Here is a 24,058-nt window from a genome sequence, read left to right as displayed (position 1 = left end):
TATCCAAAACCTTTCAATTAACATTGATTCAACGTCAGAATTTTAAAACTAACCTATGAATATTAGCAGATGATAAATAAAGCTTGTCTAACTGTTATTTTTCTATCATAAACATTAACAGATGTAATGCAATAATAATGCAAAATGTTTATTAATGGTTCTTTGCTATCAGGGTAGAGGCCAAGATGTCATATTGCATACAGTATTCCAGTGAACTTCATACATCCCAGTGTATACCTGTATACATAAACATCTATATAGTTTTAATTATTTATTTATAGTTTCCATCAAGTATCATTAATATTATACTGTTTTTGAATTCAAATGCCTATATAACTTTGCCTATATAACTTTGACATTTCTAACAATGACTTTTTAATATTGTTTTACAGACGATGCTCACAGCGATATCGATGAGTGCTATTGCTACCAATGGCGTTGTTCCAGGTAATTACTTGAGTGCCGTCCTACATCTGAGCTTAACAGCTTTATTTCCCACAGGCTGATTTCCCTAAGCTCACAGTGATTCACTGCAAGTGCGGACATGAGAGGTTATGTTATCTGTGCTGCTGGTGGGGCAAGCTGGAACTAATATTATAATAGTTTTTTTTCTTTTGTTTTTTTCTCTTCACTGTGTGCTCAGTTCAAAATGTGAAACTCATATATCATATAGATGTATAACACACATAGAGTGATCTATTTTAAGAGATTATTTCTTTTATTATTGACGATTATGGCTTACAGCAATGCAAAACCAGAAGTCAGTGTCTTAAAAAAAAATAGAATATTATATAAGACCAATTGGTACTTTTGACAATGTGGGCAGTGTGCCAAGTCCTGCTGGAAAATGAAATCAGCATCTCCATAAAAGTTGTCAGTAGCAGAGGGAAGCATGAAGTGCTGTAAGATTTTGTGGAAAAACAAAACTGCACTGACTTTAGACTTGATAATAAAACACAGTGGATCAACACCAGCAGATGACATGTCTCTTTAAACTTGTTGCTAATATACATATGTAAATAAAATGATGATGATAATAATATGTGTCTGTATGTGTGTGTGTGTTTTTTTTTTTTTCCAGCTGGGGGAGCGTATTTTATGATATCTCGCTCTCTGGGGCCTGAGTTTGGAGGAGCCGTTGGGCTTTGTTTCTACTTGGGCACAACCTTTGCTGCTGCCATGTATATCTTGGGTGCCATAGAAATATTTTTGGTAAGTCAAGCTTTCCTTACAGATAAAGGATACAGCTCTATAAAACATAACTAGCTTTAAAGCACAGCATTTCTAATTAATACTATTAAATACCTTTTTATTAGCTTTAATGCTAGCTAACCTAACCTAGGTTACATGCTCTAATAAACTGAAGTTAGAAAGTGTATCAAGGCCCTCAAAGATTTGAAGTCCAGAGTTCAAAGTGAGATTTTGTTGGGAAGGGCAGGGGTGGAGTTGGTGAGGGGTGTCAGTGCACAGGGGAGTGGAGGCGGGGTTATGGCTGGGGTTGTGTGTTGTAGATGTAAGAGGCTGTGTAAACAGACACACACAGCAGTCTACTACTATGTATGTAAAGTTAGCTACAGAAATGAGCAAGGACTCAAGATTAAACTGGCTAGACAAGCTCACAGACTCTGGTCAAACTGACAGTTAACAGTATTAGCTTGAGACAATATTCCCCAGTATCATCTCTCATTATTTTATGATGCAAGTGCTAATTTTGATCAGGAAATATAAAAATCAAATGATGAGATGACCTACTGTACTATAGATGACTCGCTGAATATGGAGCTCCCACGTCAAGGCTGCATCATCTTCTTTAGAAAGTCATTGGCAGGACCATGCAAATTTTACCTGGATAAAACAATTCTGTTTTTTTGATTGGCTAGTTTATTGACTGGTGTGTGACAAGATTCTTTAGAACTCTGTGGGGGAAAATGCTTGATGCCGGCAGCTACTCTTCATCCACAGTTAAATAGAGATGCATATTAGGAGCGCCGAGTGGTCCAGCGTTCCAGAGCGCTGCCACTATGAGCGGGAGGTTGCCGGCGCTCAGAGGGAGCAAAATTGGCCCTGCTCTCTGCGAGTGGGTAGATGGCGCTCTCTCCCCACATCACTCTTAGGGTGATGTCCACAGCACAGGGCGTCTGTGAGCTGATGTATCGGAAACGAGCCGCTGCGCTTTCCTCCGAGCCCGCTGTGATGCTGCTCGGTAATGCTGCATCAGCAGCAGCTCGAAAAGAAAAGAAGATTTGACTTCACACGTATCGGAGGAAGCATGTGTTAGTCTTCACCCTCCTGGTGTGGTGGGGAATTACTAGTGATGCCTAATAAGTGGGTTGGGTAATTGGGGGAGAAAATGGGAAAAATTGAAATAAAATAATAAAAAAATAGAGATGCACCTTGGTGGGCGTTGTTCTAGTAATTTTTGTGCATAAAAGATACACGGTGTGGTGTGTGAGTCTCACTTCACGCCCAATGATTTTTTGTCAGTTGGTGTATTTTTATCTCTACTGTATTGAAGAATGCATTGAATTGTGGCCTGTGTTTGTGTGTGGCGCTAGCATTAGCTTGTGGATAGACTTAAAAAATATTTCTCATTTCTAATTCGATTTGCATGAAACTGTAGCCTGTGTGTAAGTGTGGGGCTAGCATTAGCTTGAGGAAAGAGTTTTTAAATATTTCTGATTTCTAATTTCTAGAGGCACTAATAAACTACAGATAGCAAAGTAAGAATATAAGCAGACAAGCCGGACAATTCCCCTTTTATAAACTTCAATATATTATCTGTAAAATTCAATTGTTTTTTCATTTGTTTATGTTCTGTATTCATCAACAATTCTCTTCCCCAGAAATACCTGGTGCCTCAGGCGGCCATATTCCATGCCACAGATATCCACGCAGGAAGCAGTGCCATGCTGAACAACATGAGAGTCTATGGCACCATCTGCCTGAGCCTCATGGCGGTGGTGGTGTTTGTTGGGGTGAAATATGTGAACAAGTTTGCCTCCCTCTTCCTCGCCTGTGTCATCATCTCCATTGTTTCCATTTACGCTGGGGCGGTCAAGTCCGTCTTCCACCCTCCGGATTTCCCGTAAGTACACTGCTAAGCACACGGAGCACCCAAACAAGATACAAATTCAAGCTGGCATATTTATAGCTTCCTTCATAGCAAACTGTCACAAACACAATGAAGAGCTGCATGATTTTGTACATGAATTTAACTGTATGTGCACAAGAGCAATATGGATGCCTTCATGCAATCATGCCTCCTTTTATTGCACTTGTTTTGGTGTTGCATCTGAATTTCTGAGAAACCAACACATGGTACACATGTAAGAACTTCAGTGACTAAGACAGCATGAGAAAAAACAACCACATTTCTTCTCAGGATGTATTTCAGTAAGATAACACTCTACCGCCAAACCTCAGCATCGTAGTTGCTAGTTTTTGTGGTTTTGCTGTATAAAGCAGAACTAAAAGTCTAATTGCTGGCAAATGTATGTTTGGCTCTCATAAAACCCCTCCAGGATATATCCCCCAGTCTTTCAGATACACACCAAAGAGGTGCAGATGGATACGCGAACAATGGTGAACTATGGTGAACAATGGTCCTCGCTTTGCAGCTGTGTGCGCATACAAATAGCCTGTATACACTGCTCAAAATAAAGAGAGAGCTCTAGGCTATTTTTTTTTCCCAGTTTCTCCCCAATTTACACAGCCAATTACCCAACCCACTCATTAGGACTCCCCCTATCATTAGTGATGCCCCAACACACCAGGAGGGTGAAGACTAACACATGCTTCCTCCCATACATGTGAAGCCAGCCACCACTTCTTTTCGAGCTTTGCCGAGCAGCCAGCGCGCTTGGAGGAAAGCGCAGCGGCTCGGTTCCGATACATCAGCTCACAGACGCCCTGTGCTGCGGACATCACCCTAGGAGTGATGTGAGGAGAAAGCGCCATCTACCCGCCCAGAGGGAGCAGGGCCAATTTTGCTCCCTCTGAGCGCCGGCAGCTTGATGGTAAAGCTGCATGAGCGGGGGTTCGAACCTGCGACCTCCCGCTCATAGTGGCAGCGCTTTAGACCATTGGACCACTCGGCGCCCCAACACGATGTCAGTTGAAGGAGAAAACTTTCACCCCCCAGCATTCTGTAATACAGAGCTTTTAATACCGATGCTCCCAACAGTTTTAATAATGCTAGTAATATGGTTATATTATATAATATGGTTATATAGTGTCCCATGCAAAGAAATCACTCTTTTGTTTTGATTGTTTTTTGCTCTGCCCCCCACAGTTTTCTATGGAGAGTGGCAGCCGCGTCGCACAAAGTACTCTGGGAGTGGTAGTGGCCCAAATAAGGCAAAGCAAGTGGCAAGAAGCTCAGATATTTTCAACTTTAAGCAAATGAGAAGCGAGTTTCGCTAGGCGGTAGCCAATCAGCTCCACACGGACAGGGCTTCCTCACCACACAAGCCACAGGCTGAACTACAGTGTGTGAAAACGAGGAGAAGCTGATTACAGCTATTTCAGTTTTTACTGTGCTCTACCACACCTCTCTGTTTTATTACAGAGGTGGATGACCAGCTGGTCCTGAGCTGCATTTTTTTTTAGCAGCATTCACCAGGCAAGAAAATTAGATCATTACACTTGCTAAGCTGCCAGCACGCTTGGAGGAAAGCGCAGCGGCTCGGTTCCGATACATCAGCTCACAGATGCCCTGTGCTGTGGACATCACCCTAGGAGTGATGTGAGGAGAGAGCGCCATCTACCCACCCGGAGGGAGCAGGGCCAATTTTGCTTCCGCTGAGCGCCGGAAGCTTGATGGCAAAGCTGCATGAGCGGGTGTTCGAACCTGCGACCTCATAGTGGCAGCGCTTTAGACCACTGGACCTCTACAACACCTCTCTGTTTTATTACAGAGGTGGATGACCAGCTGGTCCTAAGCTGGATTTTTTTAGCAGGGTTCACCGGGCAATAAAAAAAATAACAGCATCTCATTTGAACACAGCAAGGTGTTGTTGCCATGTGGGTCAGCCAGACATGACACTTCCTGTATCAGTTTTCTCCAGTTTTTTTTAAGTATTGTGAAGGTGTAGGAAACAGTACATGTTGTTCTTTGGCTTCATCTGTAATTTCTATAAATAAAAAAAAAGACTTCTATGTTTAATAGTTACAGAGTTCTCTGTTTTTCTGTGTCTTTTTCTAGTTATTATGACGAAAGTGTGAATGTGCTGTGTGTGAGTGTGTAAATGCTGCAGTAGAGAGTGCAGTGGTAGTATATATTGCAGCACTAAACATGTGGTTATACAAAACCAGTAGTTTCAATGTGAGTAACACAGAAGAGGACTTGCATTGAACTGAACACACCTGTGGGTGAGAAAACATTCTCGATTAACCAGAAAACGTAAAGTTAGCTCAAAGTATACTGACTTTCCAATTAGAATTTATTTAAGTTTTCTGAGTGCAAGTTTGTATCTAAAACCCTGATGTTATCTCTCTGAATGTTGTTCCATTAATTCTTTCATTATTTGTGCCTTTTGCAGAATCTGCATGCTGGGGAACAGAACATTGGCTCGAGATCTTTTTGATGTGTGTGGAAAAACAGAAATCAGAGGAAATGAGACAGTCCCCAGTAAGCTGTGGAAGAACTTCTGCACTTCAGAGAATGCCAGCAGTGCTCACTGTGACGAGTACTTTGCCCAGAACAACATAACCGAGATCCAAGGCATTCCTGGAATGGCCAGTGGAATTATCAGAGGTATAGAAGTGAAAACACTGTTGTCAGATGATTGTGGACATCTGTCCAAGCCAATATAAAATATATAAATATAAAATATTTCGCTGTTCAGAGGTGAATATTATCGTACTGTAGTCTGCGTGTTTACTGTGTTAAAACAAGCTACGTGGGATGAACCGCTAGCTAATATCACCCTGGCTTACCGGATTAATTATGGTTCCTCTGTGTAGCGCTGTCGGATGGCATTATCCGCTAACCGCAGCTAGCGCCAGCGGTTAGTGGCTAATGCTAATGCTGCTGCACCCAGCCTTAGAGGACATCTGGAAATCTAAGATTACTGTAAATAAACAGAAACACTTTACTCACCCAAATAAACAGTTTTTTTTGGAGAGAATTAATATCCAGCACTTGTTTGACTTTTTTTTTTGTAAGAATTACAGTTTGGCTACACCCCAGTTCTTTACCAGTGTTGTATAATACATTTTATAATCTGGTGCACTTTATGTATAGAAATAGACCAGAAAATAGACGTTCATTGAAAGTGTACCTTAAAATCCAGTGCGCCTTATAGTGTACAAAATACAGTAATAAATGTGACATAAACACCAAGGTATTAAAAAAAAAAAACCCTCTCCATTCTGCATTCGACTAGTAAAGAACAGCATCTTTACTACACTGCAAAAATCTAAATCTTAGCCAGGGAAATTATCTAATTCCAAGCAATATAAATATAAAATGACTTTGCTTAATTTAGGAATAATTCATCTTATTCAGTCAAAGTTTGCTTTACACTGCAAAAAAACTAAATCTTAGGAAGTAAAAGTTTTACATTTCAAGGCAATAAATCTTATTTTTTTTGTCTTACTAAGCACTGTATAAGTGTAACATTATTTTGCTTATTTTAGGAATAATGATCTTAATCAGACTCACTTAGAATTTTCACCTTATTTTAAGTAGTTTAAGTCTAAGCAGTCAAGTTATTCTGTTTCTTGTGTCCAAATGTAAGAAAAAAAAACAGTGATATTTGCTGGATTTAGGTGTTACTTCATTCATTTTGACACTTTGCGATTAGCTGACCCCATTGGCAGTTTTTTTTTTGCTTGACATAAGCATAAACATCTCAATTTACATAAATGTTGTCTAGTTTTTGCCAATGGATTTTTTGCAGTGAACCTTGTTTAAAGAAATTTGAACTCAAAATGAGCACCTGTCAAGCTCTTCTGATACGTGTGCCCCAATTTTAGCCAATAAACCAGTGATTTCTGATTTATTCAAGTCTTACTTTACTAATTTTAAGACTTTGTGATTGCTTATTTTAGGAATTCGTACTAAGAAACATGTGCTTACTTCATTGTTAGATGTATTTGGCTATAATAAGCATATACATCTCAATTTACATATATTTTGTCTATTTTTGCCAGTGTATTTATTGTTTAGTGTATTTACAGTATATTTTTATGTATTTATTAACTGTTATTTTTGGATAGGATGCTATTCGCGTTTATAGAACTGTCAGTGCTTTATATTCATACTAATGGAAATAAATCTAATTCTGTTCATTTAGAAATTCATTTTGATGCTGTTTTATACCGAGTGTGTATCTGTTTTAGAGAACATGTGGGGTGATTACATGGAGAAAGGGCAGATTCTGGAGAAACCCAGTCTGCCCTCTGTAGATGTCCACGGCTCTATGGAGTCGTTTGGTTTTTACGTGTCTGCAGACATCGCCACCTCCTTCACCCTCCTCGTCGGAATCTTCTTTCCATCAGCAACAGGTACAAACAGCCACCAGTGCATGCTTTACTTAACAGCAGAGATAAACAAAACCGGTTCTTACATAGATGTTGTAATCCTGATCAGATTTCTGATGAACCTCTGACCTCTAACTTTAAAACTAGATATAGTAGTGCAGCTCAAAAAAATTAGAATATCATTAAAACGTTACTTAATTTTAGTAATTCAGCTCAGAATGTGAAAGTTATATATTATATAGATGTATAACATACAGAGTGATCTATTTCAAATGTTTATTTATTTTATTGTTATATGATTATGGCTTACAACTAATGAAAACCCAATATTATATAAGACCAACTGGTTCTTTTGCCAGTGTAGGTAGTGTGCCAAATCCTGCTGGAAAATGAAATCTGCATCTCCATAAAAGTTGTCAGCAGCCGGAAGCATGAAGTGCTGTAAGATTTTCTGAGAAAACACTGCACTGACTTTGGGTTTGATATACCTCTGCTGACAACTTTTATGGAGATGCGGATTTCATTTACCAGCAGGACTTGGCACACTGCCAAAAGTACACTGATTTTGGGGGTTTCCTTGGCTGTAAGCCATAATAATCGACAATAAAGGAGACAAACGCTTAAAATAAATCATTTTGTGTGTAATACATCTATGTAATATATGAGTTTCACATTTTTAACTGAACTACTGAAATAAAGTAACTTTTCAATGATTTTTTCAGATGCACTAGTATATCTATACCTTTCTTTTTTTTTGTTTTTTAGGCATTATGGCTGGATCCAATAGATCAGGAGATCTGAGAGATGCTCAGAAGTCCATTCCTGTTGGGACAATACTGGCCATTACAACCACCTCCCTTGTCTGTATCCTTTACCCTAAGCAGATTGATAGTGGTTTACTAAGAAATGCGTCTTGCACTAAATCGTGGCTCAATTACTAAATTATTCTATTTTATAGTGACATGTATCAAATATTAAAAATCATGCACAATTGAATCGAATTACCCTGAGTTATTACTGACTCCAGATACAGTCAAACAGACTCGTTAAAACCCAAAAACCGAAGATAATAAAAATTTGTTTATCCTGCTTTTGATGGAGTAACTATATCTATTGTCCAGGGAAGGCTTTGTCCTAGATTTTGGAGCAATGTGGTGATGATTTGATTGCATTCAATGACAATGGCATTAGTCAAATCAAATCAAATCAAATCAAATTAATTTGATTAGTGAGGTCAGGATGTTGGATGATCAAGACTTTTGCTAACGCCTTGTCATAAGCACATTGGCCAGTATTTAGCCTCACTCATAAGATAACACCTCACCATTTATGCAGATGTGGGCTTTCCCAAAACGTAAATTGAAGAATTTATGTTCAATTTACATACCAATGATGAAGAGTTGATATTTCGGTTCCTGTTTACACCTGGTCACTTCATGTGAATTTGATCTGGATTGTATCTGGATTTAGATTTATTTACCTTATTCAGGTATATTTACTGGATTCTGATTAATTACCTCATCTGGGGCCCGTGATCAATTGAGCTATTTTTTTTACTGACCAATTTTATTCTAAACTGAAACTGTTCACACATTTGAGTCTACATCAGTCTGAAATATGTTATTAAAACTGTAATAATTTATTCCTGAATTATAATTGAACAGATTTCAGCTCTGTGGTCATTTTTGGGGCCTGCATTGAAGGTGTGGTTCTCAGAGACAAGTAAGTGCTCAGATTAAGATCTCCAAATTTTAGCCTGTTTTTTTTTTTAATCTAATATGTCAAAAAGAAACTCAAATAGAGAGTCTAGTCTACATATTTTTCGGATGCTTCCATGACTGTAACCTTTCTCAAATATATATCTTTCTGTAGGTTTGGAGATGCTGTCAGCAAAAACCTGGTTGTTGGCACTCTCTCCTGGCCATCTCCTTGGGTCATCGTGATTGGCTCCTTCTTTTCCACAGTGGGGGCAGGACTACAGTCTTTGACTGGAGCTCCACGCCTCCTGCAAGCCATTGCTAAAGACAACATTATTCCTTTCCTCCGGGTAAGACCCAAGTATCATAGGCAATACCTTTTACTGCATAATCCAAATAAATGACATATTATAGGATTTTTTTCACTCTAATGAAGGTTCATGAGGTCCAATCTCTGTTGTGAACAGAACCAAGTCATTTGAGTTTGGCTACAACTCTACGGGCTATACAAATGAATTATAACAATTTATTTTTAAGTTGCTACACTCATTAACTAGCTGTCTCTTATCACATACACTACCAGATTTATTCCTAAACAGTGTGGGTGCAAGGCGTGAAAATGGACTGTTGACGGGGTGTAAGATAGCAAAGAGCCTTGCAAAGTGCCTTGCGCAGGGTGAACAGTAGAGCCCTTTGTCTGTAGTAAACAGCAGTAATACATAGAAAAAGACACAGAAACACAGAGAAATCTGTAACTATTAAAAGTAGAAGTCTTTTCTTTAGAGAAATTACAGTTACAACCAGAGAGTGGTGAGTACTGTTTCCTACACGTCTCTGGGAAACTGGAGAAAACTGGTACAAGAAAAGGTTTGGCTGATCTACATGGCAATAGCTTTAGCCTTTAGCTCTATATTCATAAAGTTTTAAGAGTTTAGAAGATCAATATTTGGTGGAATAACCCTGGTTTTTAATCACAATTTTCATGCATCCTGGCATGTTCTCCTGCACCAGTCTTACACACTGCTTTTGCACAACTTTACGCCACTACTGGTGCAAAAAAAAAAAAAAAATCAAGCAGTTCAGTTTGGTTTGATGGCTTGTGATCATCCATCTTCCTCTTGATTATATTCAAGAGATTTTCAATTTGGTAAAATCAAAGAAACTCGTCATTTTTAAATGGTCTTTTTTTTTTTGGAGCTGTACATATTTTGTATTAATTTCCCATCTGTTGTTGTCTATATCTGCCTTTTTCTGTCCATAGCTGTAACTCATTAAAAAATTAGTAGTATCTTCCAGTAATCTTCCAGGAATTTACATCCTGCCCATATCCTGGAAATCCTTATGTAATCCTTATATATCCTGTAAATAATTTGAATATGGATGAGGAGTATCTGTTGTTTATAACAGGAAAACGCTTGCCTTATCTGAATTTCGAAGAACCAATGAGCTAAGATAGATCTTTTTGCATGCTGACATGCAAATCATTGTTTCCTTGACATGCTGTAGATAAAGTATGTGTTTATCCGGGTTTGCATATGTGTGTGTGTTTTTAATCCTCCAGGTATTCGGACACGGTAAAGCCAACGGGGAGCCGACGTGGGCCCTGCTGCTGACCGGACTCATAGCAGAGCTGGGCATTCTGATCGCCTCGCTGGATATGGTGGCTCCTATTCTCTCTATGTAAGATAATAACCAAGCACTTGCACGCAAAGCTACACACAGATATTTTAAATACACACCTACCCCAGTTTGTGCACACATAGAGGATCCTGTTCTTTTGGCTGCTGTCCTGTCTTTACCTAGCGTGCACTATTGAAGTGGTTGTAAAATCAATATACACATTCAGATGATGTGCACAGAAGCACTGTCACGTTTATGAATGGCATAACTATATAGACTAACGTGTCTATATTTTAATACAGCTGCGTAAAAAAAAACTTCAGTTTAAAATGTGACTTTTACATTTTAATATATAAATGTATTAAACACAGAGTGATCTATTGTAAGCATTTTTATTTTTATTTATTTTATTGTTGATGATTATGGCTTACAGACAATGAAAACTCAAAAATCAATGCCTGAAAAAAATTTAATATTATATTATATAAGACTAAATTGACACTTTTGGCAGTGAGCCAAGTCTTGCTGGAAAAAGAAATCCGCACTTGCATGAAAGTTTGCTTTAAAAGTACCCAATTCTTTGTCACTATCAGGCAAGGACCTTGTATTTCCAAAAAAAAAAAAAAAACAAGACAAAACACTCAATTTAAGGAATTGTTACAAAATTTATTTTCCATTTTTAAGCCATTAAACTTAAAATTATTTTTTTTTTGGAAAAAAAATCCAGGTTCTAACAGCTGAAATTAAAAAGAGCGAATTAAGTTTTATATTAATTTGTCCCAATTTTCATGCAAACACATCTTAGAATGTGCAGAATTGGGTTGTTGCATTTTTCTTTTTAAAAATTATCCACATATCTTCTATGAGGAGTGGGATAATATACCAATATAATGATCTATAGCGATATATTGCATCTAACGTATCATACTGTATCAATATGTGGCATCAAATATGAATATATTTTTTTAAACATAAGCTCTCTAAGACTCACCTCCGATCTGAGGCTGTGTGTCCATCTGTTCTCCTTAAAGACTCCTTAGATTCTTTTTCGTAGTGGGTATTGGTTTTGTACCAAATTCTGATTACAACCACATTTTATTTTGACCTCATGTGACTAAGTGTATTGGAAGTCCTGAAAAGCAGTATTTGATGCAATACACTGGTATCTCAGGAAATTTTATTGTATTATTGTACACTATTGCCATGTTTTTTCCTCTTCCTCCAGGTTCTTCTTGATGTGTTACCTGTTTGTAAACTTGGCGTGTGCTGTACAAACTCTCCTACGAACCCCAAACTGGAGGCCGAGGTTTAAATACTATCACTGGTGAGTGTGGGTGGAAGTGGTAGTGTGTGCAGCATAGTGTGTGTGTGGATGGGTGGATGTATCTATGACCTGTACTAGTGCATCTTTAAAAAATTGCATATCTTTGAAAAGGTACTTTATTTCAGTAATTCATTTCAAAATGTGAAAATCTATTTTTTTTAATATTATTATATAGATGTATTACAAACAGAGAGTGATCTATATTAAGTTTTTATTTATTGTATTGTAGATTATTATGGCTTACAGCCAATGAAAACCCAAAAATCAGTATATCAGAAAATTAGAATATTATATAAGACCAATTGGTACTTTTACTTACAGTGTAGGCAATGTGCCAATTCCAGCTGGAAAATGAAATCCGCATCTACATAAAAGTTGTCAGTAGCAGAGGGAAGCATGAAGTGCTGTAAGATTTTTTGGGAAAACAAAACTGCACTGACTTTAGACTTGATAATAAAACACAGTGGATCAACACCAGCAGATGACAGACATGTCTCTCCAAGCCATCACTGATTGGTGGAAACTTCACACTAGACCTCAAGCAGCTTGGACTGTGTGTCTCTCCACTCTTCCTCCAGACTCTGCTCCCTTGATTTTTTTTTAAATAAAATGTAAAATGTATTGATGATCAGGGATGCTTTGGAGAGACATGTCATCTGCTGGTCTTGATCCATTGTGTTATATATCAAGTCCAAAGTCAGTTCAGTGTTTTTGTGGATTTCATTTTCCAGCAGGACTTGGCACACTGCCCACACTGCCAAAAGTATCAGTTGGTCCTATATAACATTAAAGTTCTAACACTCTAACACTGATTTTTGGGTTTTCATTGGCTGTAAGTCATGATAATCAACAATAAAAAAATAAAGTTTTTAACTGAATTTAACTGAATTACTGAAACTTTTCAATGATATTCTAATTTTTTGAGATGGACTAGTATGTGAATTAAGGCTATTTTCCTAATTTCTATTCATGGTGGTATGAAAGTACAAGGTTTATTCTAACACCACATCCCTCTTCCAGGGATATTAGCTCAGTAGTTAGTATTACACCCTGTATATCTCAATCTGTCTGTCTCTTAGGGCTCTGTCTTTCCTGGGAATGAGTATGTGTCTGGCCCTCATGTTCATCTCTTCCTGGTATTATGCCATTGTAGCGATGGGCATTGCTGGCATGATCTACAAGTACATTGAGTACCAGGGGTGAGTCATGTTTCACATTAACTGTTTCCCAAAAGTGGTTGCTGAGGTTACTGGAATAGCACTGAGAAAAATGCTCTGGATCCTCAGGGCAGAGAAGGAGTGGGGTGATGGGATACGTGGTCTTTCTCTGAGTGCTGCCAGATATGCTCTTCTTCGTTTGGAAGCTGGACCACCACACACTAAAAACTGGAGGTTGGTTGCTTCAATCCCCCCCAAAATCTGCTTTTTATTTTTGCTTCTTTTTTTAAATTTATTTGAGTTTCTTCTGCACATATCACATATCACTGTTATGGTGTTGGTTCAGTTGGAAACCCCTACACATGAACACATGAACAAGAGCTAACAGGTTGTCTGATAAATACATACAGGGATTAAGTCTAGTCCTAGTCCTAGACTCAATTGTCCTTTCAATGGAAACTCTACATTCAAAACAATGTGAAGTCCAAGACTACATTTAATCCCTGCATACAGTCATATAAATAAGTTTGGGCACCCCTATTAATCTGGGCACTTTGCACAAGGAGAAGCTGTATGGGAGAGTGATGCGAAAGAAGCCATTTCTGCAAGCACGCCACAAACAGAGTCGCCTGAGGTGTGCTTTTACATATCTCAGGCGACTCTGTTTGTGACGTGCTTGCAGAAATGGCTTCTTTCGCATCACTCTCCCATACAGCTTCTCCTTGTGCAAAGTGCGCTGTATTGTTGACCGATGCACAGTGACACCACCTGCAGCAAGATGATGCTGCAGCTCTTTGGAGGTGGTCTGTGGATTGTCCTTGACTGTTTTCACCATTCTTCTTCTCTGCCTTTCTGATATTTTTCTTGGCCTGCCACTTCTGGGCTTAACAAGAACTGTCCCTGTGGTCTTCCATTTCCTTACTATGTTCCTCACAGTGGAAACTGACAGGTTAAATCTCTGAGAAAACTTTTTGTATTCTTCCCCTGAACTACTATGTTGAACAATCTTTGTTTTTAGATCATTTGAGAGTTGTTTTGATGAGCCCATGATGCCACTCTTCAGAGGAGATTCAAATAGGAAAACAACTTGCAATTGGCCACTTTAAATACCTTTTCTCATGATTGGATACACCTGGCTATGAGGTTCAAAGCTCAATGAGGTTACCAACCCAATTTTGTGCTTCAGTAAGTCAGTAAAAATTACTGTGTCCATCAGTTATTAAATATATCAAACTGAAATGGCTGTTGCAAACACCCAGATATTTAGAACTAAAAATGATTAAGATTAATAAGGTTGCCCAAATATTTTCATATGATTGTATATTGACAGGATTTCTGTAACTTCTGTTTTTAGACCCCAGTTGCTGGTGCTGCTGAAGCTGGATGAAGATCTGCACGTGAAGTATCCCAGGATGCTAACCTTTGCCTCACAGCTGAAGGCAGGAAAGGGTCTCACAATCGTGGGATCAGTAATCCAGGGCAACTTTCTAGATAGCTATGGAGAAACACAGGCCTCAGAACAGGTAAAACTTTAATAATTGTGCAAATTTCTTCCTAAAGGTCAGTTTTACAGGGTTCCTTATAAATAATAAGTAATTAAGTTCTTAAATTGTCTTAAATTTACTGTAAATTTGCTGTAGGTATTACATTTTCAGACTGTGCGTTTAATGCCAGTGGGAAAGCACATGCTTACTTTAGCCGTGAGTTAGCTAACGTTACCAGAAAGAGAACTAAAGTTAGCGGAGAGCTAGCTAGCTAACGTTAGCGGAGAGCTAGCTAACATACTAACATTAGCAGCGAGTTATCTAGCTACATTACTGGGGAGAGAACTAAGGTTAGTGGCAAGCAAGCTAACATTAGCAGCGAGTTAGAAAACATACTAACATTAGCAGCGAGTTATCTAACTACATTACTGAGGAGAGAACTAAAGTTAGCGGAGAGCTAGCTAGCTAACATTAGTGGTAAGCTAGCTAACATATGAACATTAGCAGCAAGTTATTTAGCTACATTACTAGGGAGAGAACTAAGGTTAGAGGAGAGCTAGCTAACATTAGCAGCGAGTTATCTAGCTACATTACTGGGGAGAGAACTAAGGTTAGTGGCAAGCAAGCTAACATTAGCAGAGAGTTAGAAAACATACTAACATTAGCAGCGAGTTATCTAACTACTTTTTTGGGGAAAGAACTAAGTTTAGGGGCAAGCAAGCTAACGTTAGCGGTGAGCTAGCTAACATACTAACATTAGCAGACAGTTATCTAGCTACATTACTGGGGAGAGAACTAAGGTTAGCAGAGAGCTAGCTAACGTTAGCGGTGAGCTAGCTAACATACTAACATTAGCAGCGAGTTATCTAGCTACATTACTGGGGAGAGAACTAAGTTTAGCGGAGAGCTAGCTAACGTTAGCGGTGAGCTAGCTAACATACTAACATTAGCAGGAAGTTATCTAGCTACATTACTGGGGAGAGAACTACGTTTAGTGGAAAGCTAGCTTACATTAATGGCGAGCTAGATGACATAGTAATTTTAGCGTTGAGTTAGCTACGTTAAGTTTTGAATTCCAATACAACAAATAAAAAAAAAAATTAAATATGACTACATTTTTTGTTTGTCTTTTAAAATGGTGCAAGAACCCTGTTTTATTTCAATTAAAGCATCAAAAGTGAAGGCTGAATGTAAAGTTAATTTAAGAAAATGAAAGAAAATTTAACTTTGAACTTAATCTTTTTGGTATTATATAAAGAATACAAGATCATCTAAAAAAAAAAAAAAAAAAAAAGTAGGTAAAAAGTTACTTTATTTAAGTAAATAAGTTTAAAATGTGAAACTCATATATTATATAGATGTATTAAACACAGAGTGATCTATTTTAAGCTTTTAATTCTTTTATTGTTGATTATGGCTTGCAGCCAATGAAAACGCAGAAATAGTATCTGCGAAAATTGGTACTTTTGGCAGTCTGGGCAGTGTGCCAAATCCTTCTAGAAAATGAAATCTGCATCTTCATAAAGTTGTCAGCAGAGGGAAGTATGAACTGCTGTAAGATTTTCTGGGAAAACACTGCACTGACTTTGGACTTGATATAACACAGTGGATTCAGATTTCATTTTCCAGCAGGACTAAGGGCGCTGCCCATACTGCCAAAAGTACCAATTTGTCTTTTAGTAGCTAATCAGAGGCTCCATGTATTAAATGCTTGCACTGTTGTCTCTCTTTTATTGTAGGCAATTAAGAACATGATGGAGATAGAGAGAGTAAAAGGCTTTTGCCAGGTGGTGGTGGCTTCCAAGGTTAGGGAAGGAATTTCCCACCTGATCCAATCCTGTGGACTGGGTGGGATGAAACACAACACAGTGGTTATGGGATGGCCATATGGCTGGAGGCAGAGCGAGGATCCTCGAGCATGGAAAACCTTCATAAGTAAGTGCCCTTGTGTTAGTATACTTTCCTTTGTTTGATTTCTACACCAGTCAGCCATGTTTCCAAAACACCAACTTCAAGAACTGACTGTCCATTTAAATTCTACCTGATTGTCTCCCTGATTTGGAAGGTTAATTTCCCAATTCCCATTTATTTGAACTCCCCATCACCCCAAGTAATGCCCCAAGACTAGGAGGGTAAAGACTAGCACATGCACAAGAGGTGATGGGGGGAAAAAAGCACCATTTATCCACCAAGAGAGAACAAGGCCAACTGTACTCTCTCAGACTCCGGCTGCTGATGCCAAGCAGCACGGTTCAGGATTCAAATGATCCAGTGACAGTGCCTTAGTTTGCTGGACCATTTGGAGCCCACATCAGCATGAAAATGTTCAGACCTTTCAATGTTAATCACAATACCATCTCACTTTCCTTTTTGTAGATACTGTCCGCTGCACAACAGCTGCCCATCTGGCTCTGATGGTGCCGAAGAACGTGTCGTTTTACCCCAGCAACCATGAACGCTTTACCGATGGGCACATTGACGTGTGGTGGATAGTCCATGATGGAGGAATGCTCATGCTGCTGCCCTTCCTCCTCAAACAGCACAAGGTGCACATTCATAATGTCATGTTTATCGCCATATAATTTTTAGTTTTAGTAATGTTTTAATACTCTTCAAGTGCTCTTTAGATAGCTGACACCACCTCTGACTCAAGATGTCCTTCTTATCCCATCCAGGTTTGGCGAAAGTGTAAGATGCGTATTTTTACGGTGGCCCAGATGGATGACAACAGTATACAGATGAAGAAGGACTTGGCCACTTTCCTGTACCAGCTCAGGCTAGAGGCCGAAGTGGAGGTGGTGGAAATGGTAATTAACCAAACCTATTCAAGTCTTATTATTTAAAAGAGTCAGTACAGTATATTATTATGAGGACAAAAGTATTGGAACACTGGCATGGTGCCTATCTGTACATGTAATAATGCAGTGCAGTGTGTTTTTTTTTTTTTGTACTTTTTTGTGTTTTTTTTTTATGGAGATGCGGATTTCATTTTCCAGCAGGACTTGGCACACTGCCCAACCTAGCAAAAGTACCAATTGTTCTTATATAATATTATATTCTATATTTTCTGAGATACTGATTTTTGTTTTTTCATTAGCTGTAAGCCACAATCACCTAAAAATTATGGGTTTCTTTGATTTGGAATATAATCAAGAGGAAGATGGATAACCACAAGCCATTAAACCAAGCTGAAATGCTTGAATTTCTGCACCAGGAGTAAAGGCATAAAGTTATCCAAAAGCAGTGTGTAAGACTGGTGGAGGAGAGCTGATTTTATATATCCCACTTGAATCACAAATGATTCTGTTATTTTACTGTTGTTTGTAGCATGATAGTGACATCTCTGCGTACACCTACGAGAGGACACTAATGATGGAGCAGAGGTCACAGATGCTGAGGCAGATGAGACTGTCCACTGCCGAGAGGAACAGAGAGGTAGGTTCAGTATATCTGCACTATTCAGTAATCATTCTGCTTACTTCATACACCACACCAAAGTATCTTCAGTCTACAGAAACCAGTTTTAATACCCTAAGTCAACTTTTATATAATTAAATCATTTTCTGAGATACTAATTTTTAGGTTTTCATTAACTGTAAGCCACAATCACTTGAAAATGATGAGTTTCTTTGATTTTACCAAATTGAAAATCTTTGGAATGTAATCAAGAGGAAGATGGATGTTCAAAAGCCATCAAATCAAACTGAACTGCTTAAATGTTTGCACCAGGAGTAAAGGCATAAAGTTATCCAAAAGCAGTGTGTAAGACTGGTGGAGGAGAACATGCCAAGATGCATGAAAACTGTGATTAAAACCCAGAGTTATTCCACCAAATATTGATTTCTGAACTCTTAAAACTTTATGAATATGAACTTGTTTTCTTTGCATTATTTGAGGTCTAAAAGCTCTGCATCTTTTTTTTTTGTTATTTCACCTATTTCTCATTTTCTGCAAATAAATGCTCTAAATGACAATACTTTTCTATTTGTAATTTGGGAGAAATGTTGTCCGTAGTTTATAGAATAAAACAACAGTTTTAATACCCCAAGTCAACTCTTGGCCTACAGTATGTGATTTGTTATTGATGGCTTGCTTGTTCCTGGCAGGCCCAGCTGGTGAAGGACAGGCACTCGTTGGTGCGGATGGGCAGTCTGTACTCAGACGAAGAAGAGGAATCTATAGATGTGGTGCCTGAGAAGAACCAGATGACGTGGACCAAGGACAAGCTGGACGCAGAAAGACGCAACCGAAACAATGCTCCAGAAAACTTCAGAGAGCTTATTAGTATTAGACCGTGAGTACAAAGCATAAACGATAATTTAGATTAATTACTAAGAACAGCTAAGGCATTTTTTGAGATGAAGCTGAAGATCTTCAGGTTCAGTATCTCTTCTAAAGCAGTTAATCTCTTTCTTCCTCCTTTATCTCTTCCTGTCAAATAAGATTCAATCGAATCAGTCTCCAAGTCACAGATGATTTTGATCACTTCTACTTGGAATAAAACCCCTACTTTTAACATTGACCTCTATTCAAAATCAAGGTTTATCATATACAGCTCTGGGAAAAAAAAAGAGACCACTAAAAAAACCTCTAAGTTTCTTTGATTTTACCAAATTTAAAAGATGGATAATCACAAGCCATCAAACCAAGCTGAACTGCTTGATTTTTTGCACCAGGAGTAAAGGCATTAACTTATCCAAAAGCAGTGTGTAAGACTGGTGGAGGAGAACATGATGCCAAGATACATAAAACACTGTGATAAACCAGGGTTATCCCACCAAATATTGATTAAACTTAAAACTTTATGAATATGAAATTGTTTTCTTTGCATTATGTTGAGATCTGAAAGCTCTGCATGTTTTTTGTTATTTAAGCATTTCTCATTTTTTCCTAAATGCTCTGAATTTGGGAGACATGTTGTCTGTAGTTTATACAATAAAACAGCTATGTTCATTTTATTCAAACATCTATCTATAAATAGCAAAATCAGAGAAACTGATTCAGAAACTGAAGTGGTCTTTTCCTTTTTCCAGAGCTGTAGATCTTTTTTTTATACTTCTTTTAATGCTTATTTACACCAAGTACACATTTTTTAGATTAAAATTCTGATGCATTTTTGCCTTCAATGCTTTGTAAACCTGCTATTAATGTCCACCCTTTCTTTTTCTCTGCTTCCTGTCCATGTTTAAGGAAAGCTGTAGTTTGCTGTAGAAAGCTTTGTGGTTATGAACAGACTCAGATGCACCAAGACCAACTAAAACACAGCTACATAATGTCTCTGTAAAGAACTTACCATTATTCTCTACCATTAGTCTTTCACCTATATCTTTAACCAAATACTTATATTATTTTTAGTTTAGTTTCTTAGTCCACTTGAATTTCAACACATCCATACACTGCAGAAAAAAATAGTAATGATCAATTAGATTAAATTAGTTTCAGACGTTGTGTGAAAGATATGCATTGGGCACGTCCAGGTAGCTGCACTGTTAAATTAGCAATCCACCTCAGTCAGACCACACCTGGCCCTTGAAGAATATTTGAAATGGCAAATACTTTTCCTGTCGTTACGATAGCAAAGACACACTGACACACCCTAAATAAAGCTGCACAGTGTGCGGTTGACGGCTCGCCTATTGATCGCTAAATTAGGATCCATTGTTAGATATATTATCTGTTCATTTTCAAAACTTAACATCCAGCATAATGTAAATATTCATGTACTTTCGTTCTTCTTTTAATCTTTAGAAGGTTTTTTTTTATTTTAACAAGCTTCAACCACTGAGCAAGTGTGTCTTTTTTAGCTTGAAATTAATTTATTTTTTTTATTGTGTGTGTTTATTTGTGTGTGTAAAATAGAGATCAGTCCAATGTGCGACGGATGCACACAGCAGTGAAGCTCAATGAGGTTATTGTAAACAGATCCCATGATGCCAGACTGGTGCTGCTCAACATGCCGGGGCCTCCACGCAACGCTGAAGGTGATGAGAACTGTATCCTCTGCAAAACAAGCTGATATACCAACTTATATAGGATTTGAAGGACTAGATCTAGATACAGGGTTCATCCACGTTTTAACCAATACATTTCCATGAATTTCCTATGCCTTCAGGACTTTTCCATGCCTTCATAGCAAATTTTCATGATCATATGATTTTTTAAAACATCAGTGCAGACATGGACAATAAAACCAAAAATCAACTAAAGTTATACTTAAAATTGAATATTCTAGGTCTAAAATTAATCTGATAAAAATGTTGACACACAGTCTTTAATAATAAAATGTGTGTCAGATCCTGAGAGCTTCATTGTGTAGGGCTAAATTTCTTAATTAACTCTAAACTTTTTTATTTTTTTTTAGCTCAAAATAGATTTTCTTCATTAATAAACTGAAACACAAAGATTTGTAGAGCAAATTTCCATGACTTTTCCTGAACTTTCTGGGTATTTTTATTTTTCAAAACTTATCCAGGCATGGGAATTGCTACTTTTTAAATTCCATGACTTTTTTGGGTTTTTCATGACCGTACGAACCCTGCAGATATAACTATATAGAGCACTATATAGACCAGGATTCACCTTGATCTACCCTTTTTTTCTGCCTGAAATCCATATATTTCCTTAACTCAAGACTTTCAGACATGGAATTCCTGGAGGTGCTGACGGAGGGGCTGGAGAGAGTGCTGCTGGTGAGGGGTGGAGGGCGTGAGGTCATCACCATCTACTCCTAAACTAGTCACCGCCTGGAACTCTACAGGAACTCTAGAGGACTCGCCCCTGAATATTAGAGAACGACGCTGTGCAATGCAGATCATACAGATATTACCTGAACGGGAATCTAGATATCATATATCTATAGTTTCTAAGATTTCTACACTGAACTGTATCATGAGATACATTTATTGTGCTTTATATATAATAATAATAATAATAATAATAATAATAATAATAATAATAATAATAATAATAATAATAGTAATATAATTTGGGATTCATTATCAACAGCTACACAATCTACAAAATGATCAAGCATAACATTAAGTCCACCTTTTTGTTTTTTACACCTATTATCCATTTTTTTCAGCTCCACTGAGCAAATAGGACACTTTATTATCCTTCTTTCACTCTGGGTGCGGTGACACAGCAGTGCTGCTGGAGTTTTTAAACACCTCAATGTCACTGCTGGACTCAGAATAGTCCTTCAATAGCATCCTGTCAGCAGTGTCCTGTAAGCATTCTCCTAATATTGTCCTGTGACCACTGATAAAGCTTTAAAAAATGGATAATTGTCGTAAAACTAGGAGGTGGTCATAATGTTTTGCTTGATCAGTGTATGTATGCCAATGGGACACATTACATGGTCAAGCAGAAAGTAGATTGCATCAGAATTTAATTAAAGTAAAGAGAAACTGAACGGTTTGGTGTGGTGGTCCGGAAGTGAGAGATGTTCAGATGAATTTCTGGCGTATTGCTATCTTGGCAGTGGAAAACACAGGTGCTCCACTTACTGATTAAAACCCTGAGTCCATTCCTATAGGTGCATTATGCGTGCTGCAGAAAGCAAACCCGACTTTTAGCTCAACAACAAACAGAATAAATAATAAATAAAAAATAAAAACACATTACTGTTCCTTTTAATAAGTTGCTGGCTAATCTTCACTGCGTGAATGCCCAGGTCAGTATCCTCTGCTGAGACTCATGAAAGTGCTGCACTGTTAAGATACGAACGCGCCAAAGTCAGAGCTCACCTGGCTCTTAAAGGGAATAACAACTGGCACACTGATTGGTTTATTTCACAAACCCATGATTAATTAAGAGAATTAGTACATGCCTTTTAAAATCAAAAAGGTGCATCAATGGGCTACACCTTTACCTTTAGGTTCTTCACACTTTTTTCACACGTTTTTTTGTATTACAGATATGATTCTTTTCGAACCAAGAGTTTTATGGGATTACTCAACAGAACACTGACATGCCTCAAGAGTAGCTTATCTGTTCACATGGACAATTCTAGCCACTGTGGATCGAGGAATAGTAGACACATCCATCTGGGCCGACTTTTAACTCTACAATAAACAGAATACAGAATAAAATAACATTGCTGTTCCCTTAAATTAGCTGCTGGTGCACCGTCACATGCAGGTCATTATCCTCTGCTGAGAAGCACAAAAGCGCTGCACTGTTAAGATAGTCACCCACTATTAGCACTTTTCCACCGTTCTTGTTCACGAATCTAATTTTGAACTGGTTCGCCGCCTTTGCACCAACAAAAGTAGGTTTCGGAACCAGAAACGTTCGTTTGCAGCGAAGAATACTAGTAATGAAAAGTACTATGATTCTTATAAACACGAACGAAACTATTTCAAGAACCAGAATTCTGTTGGTGGAAAAGCTTATACACTGAATTTTTGCTCCAGTAAGGGAAAAAAGACCAACCAAAAGCATTGTGCAAGACTGGTGGAGGAGAACATGATGCCAAGACGTATGAAAACTGGTGTATATGACATACTGCTATCCCACGCCTTTTAGCATGTCAGTATTTGAACTGGCTACACCTACAGTTTACTTTATTTGTACTCTATGAGCTTTAGGGAGCTTTAGTTAAGAATTAGCTTTTATTCCCCCCTCAGACTGACTGTTCAAACACCAGTGCCAAACTCAGATTTTACTCGAAACTGTTTTAAAATGTTACGCTATTTATTTTCTTATTTATTTTATACTTTTACTCCCCATTATTCTGAGAGCTTTAGGTTGTAGGTGCTGATCTGAGGAGGGGCTGAGGGATTTTATTGGGATTTTGTTCTGATGTAGTGATTTTATAAATTATGACTTTTTGTTTTTTGTACTGGATTTTTTGAAAGAGAGAAAATTTGATATGTAATTTTTGTAAATGAAATATGTAATATGCATAAACACACACACAGCTCACAGTGACAGATGTGACAGTGCTTTTGGAAGCAGAAGGTATTGCTATGTATATGATTTTTATTTTTGTCTGTGTTGTAGAATGCAGTATCTGTACAGGTGGGTAGTTATGTTTGTTTTATTTGTTAAACATGGAAAAATTAAAAATGTAAATCATTTAAAAACAAGGAAAAGGACAAGGTTCCAGCCCTGGCTGCCTTGATGACTGTCACCATGAAATGAAACTTTATTTGCCTCTGTTGATGCAAACCAGCCTGAAGGTCACATGCAAATTCAGAAATAAAAGTGTAACACTATTTAAACTTCATAGACTCCTGATACAGTATATGACCAACATCCTGCTGTATTAGCTCATTTTACTATGAA

The 24,058-nt window shown here is 37.9% G+C and overlaps 1 protein-coding gene across 2 annotated transcripts in view; it reads left to right on the top strand.

Annotated features, from left to right (window-relative positions):
- Positions 1-23,999, top strand: part of slc12a4 (solute carrier family 12 member 4) — a 51,247-nt gene extending 27,248 nt beyond the window's left edge. For both annotated transcript variants that reach the window (XM_049471093.1, XM_049471094.1), the window contains exons 5-24: positions 393-447; positions 1,082-1,212; positions 2,844-3,085; positions 5,541-5,755; positions 7,345-7,509; positions 8,251-8,349; positions 9,150-9,207; positions 9,358-9,532; positions 10,744-10,862; positions 12,028-12,126; positions 13,206-13,325; positions 13,413-13,517; positions 14,638-14,806; positions 16,507-16,702; positions 17,144-17,313; positions 17,443-17,574; positions 18,095-18,202; positions 18,874-19,061; positions 20,627-20,760; positions 21,407-23,999. In XM_049471093.1, the coding sequence (XP_049327050.1) occupies positions 393-447; positions 1,082-1,212; positions 2,844-3,085; positions 5,541-5,755; positions 7,345-7,509; positions 8,251-8,349; positions 9,150-9,207; positions 9,358-9,532; positions 10,744-10,862; positions 12,028-12,126; positions 13,206-13,325; positions 13,413-13,517; positions 14,638-14,806; positions 16,507-16,702; positions 17,144-17,313; positions 17,443-17,574; positions 18,095-18,202; positions 18,874-19,061; positions 20,627-20,760; positions 21,407-21,498 (2,772 nt within the window). In that variant the 3' untranslated portion in view covers positions 21,499-23,999. The remainder of the gene's footprint in view (positions 1-392; positions 448-1,081; positions 1,213-2,843; positions 3,086-5,540; positions 5,756-7,344; positions 7,510-8,250; positions 8,350-9,149; positions 9,208-9,357; positions 9,533-10,743; positions 10,863-12,027; positions 12,127-13,205; positions 13,326-13,412; positions 13,518-14,637; positions 14,807-16,506; positions 16,703-17,143; positions 17,314-17,442; positions 17,575-18,094; positions 18,203-18,873; positions 19,062-20,626; positions 20,761-21,406) is intronic.
- Positions 24,000-24,058: the final 59 nt, after the last annotated feature.

Source organism: Astyanax mexicanus, chromosome 23 (assembly GCF_023375975.1).
Source record: "Astyanax mexicanus isolate ESR-SI-001 chromosome 23, AstMex3_surface, whole genome shotgun sequence".
Taxonomy (NCBI): domain Eukaryota; kingdom Metazoa; phylum Chordata; class Actinopteri; order Characiformes; family Acestrorhamphidae; genus Astyanax; species Astyanax mexicanus.
The sequence above is the reverse complement of the archived record's forward strand: the minus strand, read 5'-3'. Positions and strand labels throughout refer to the sequence as shown.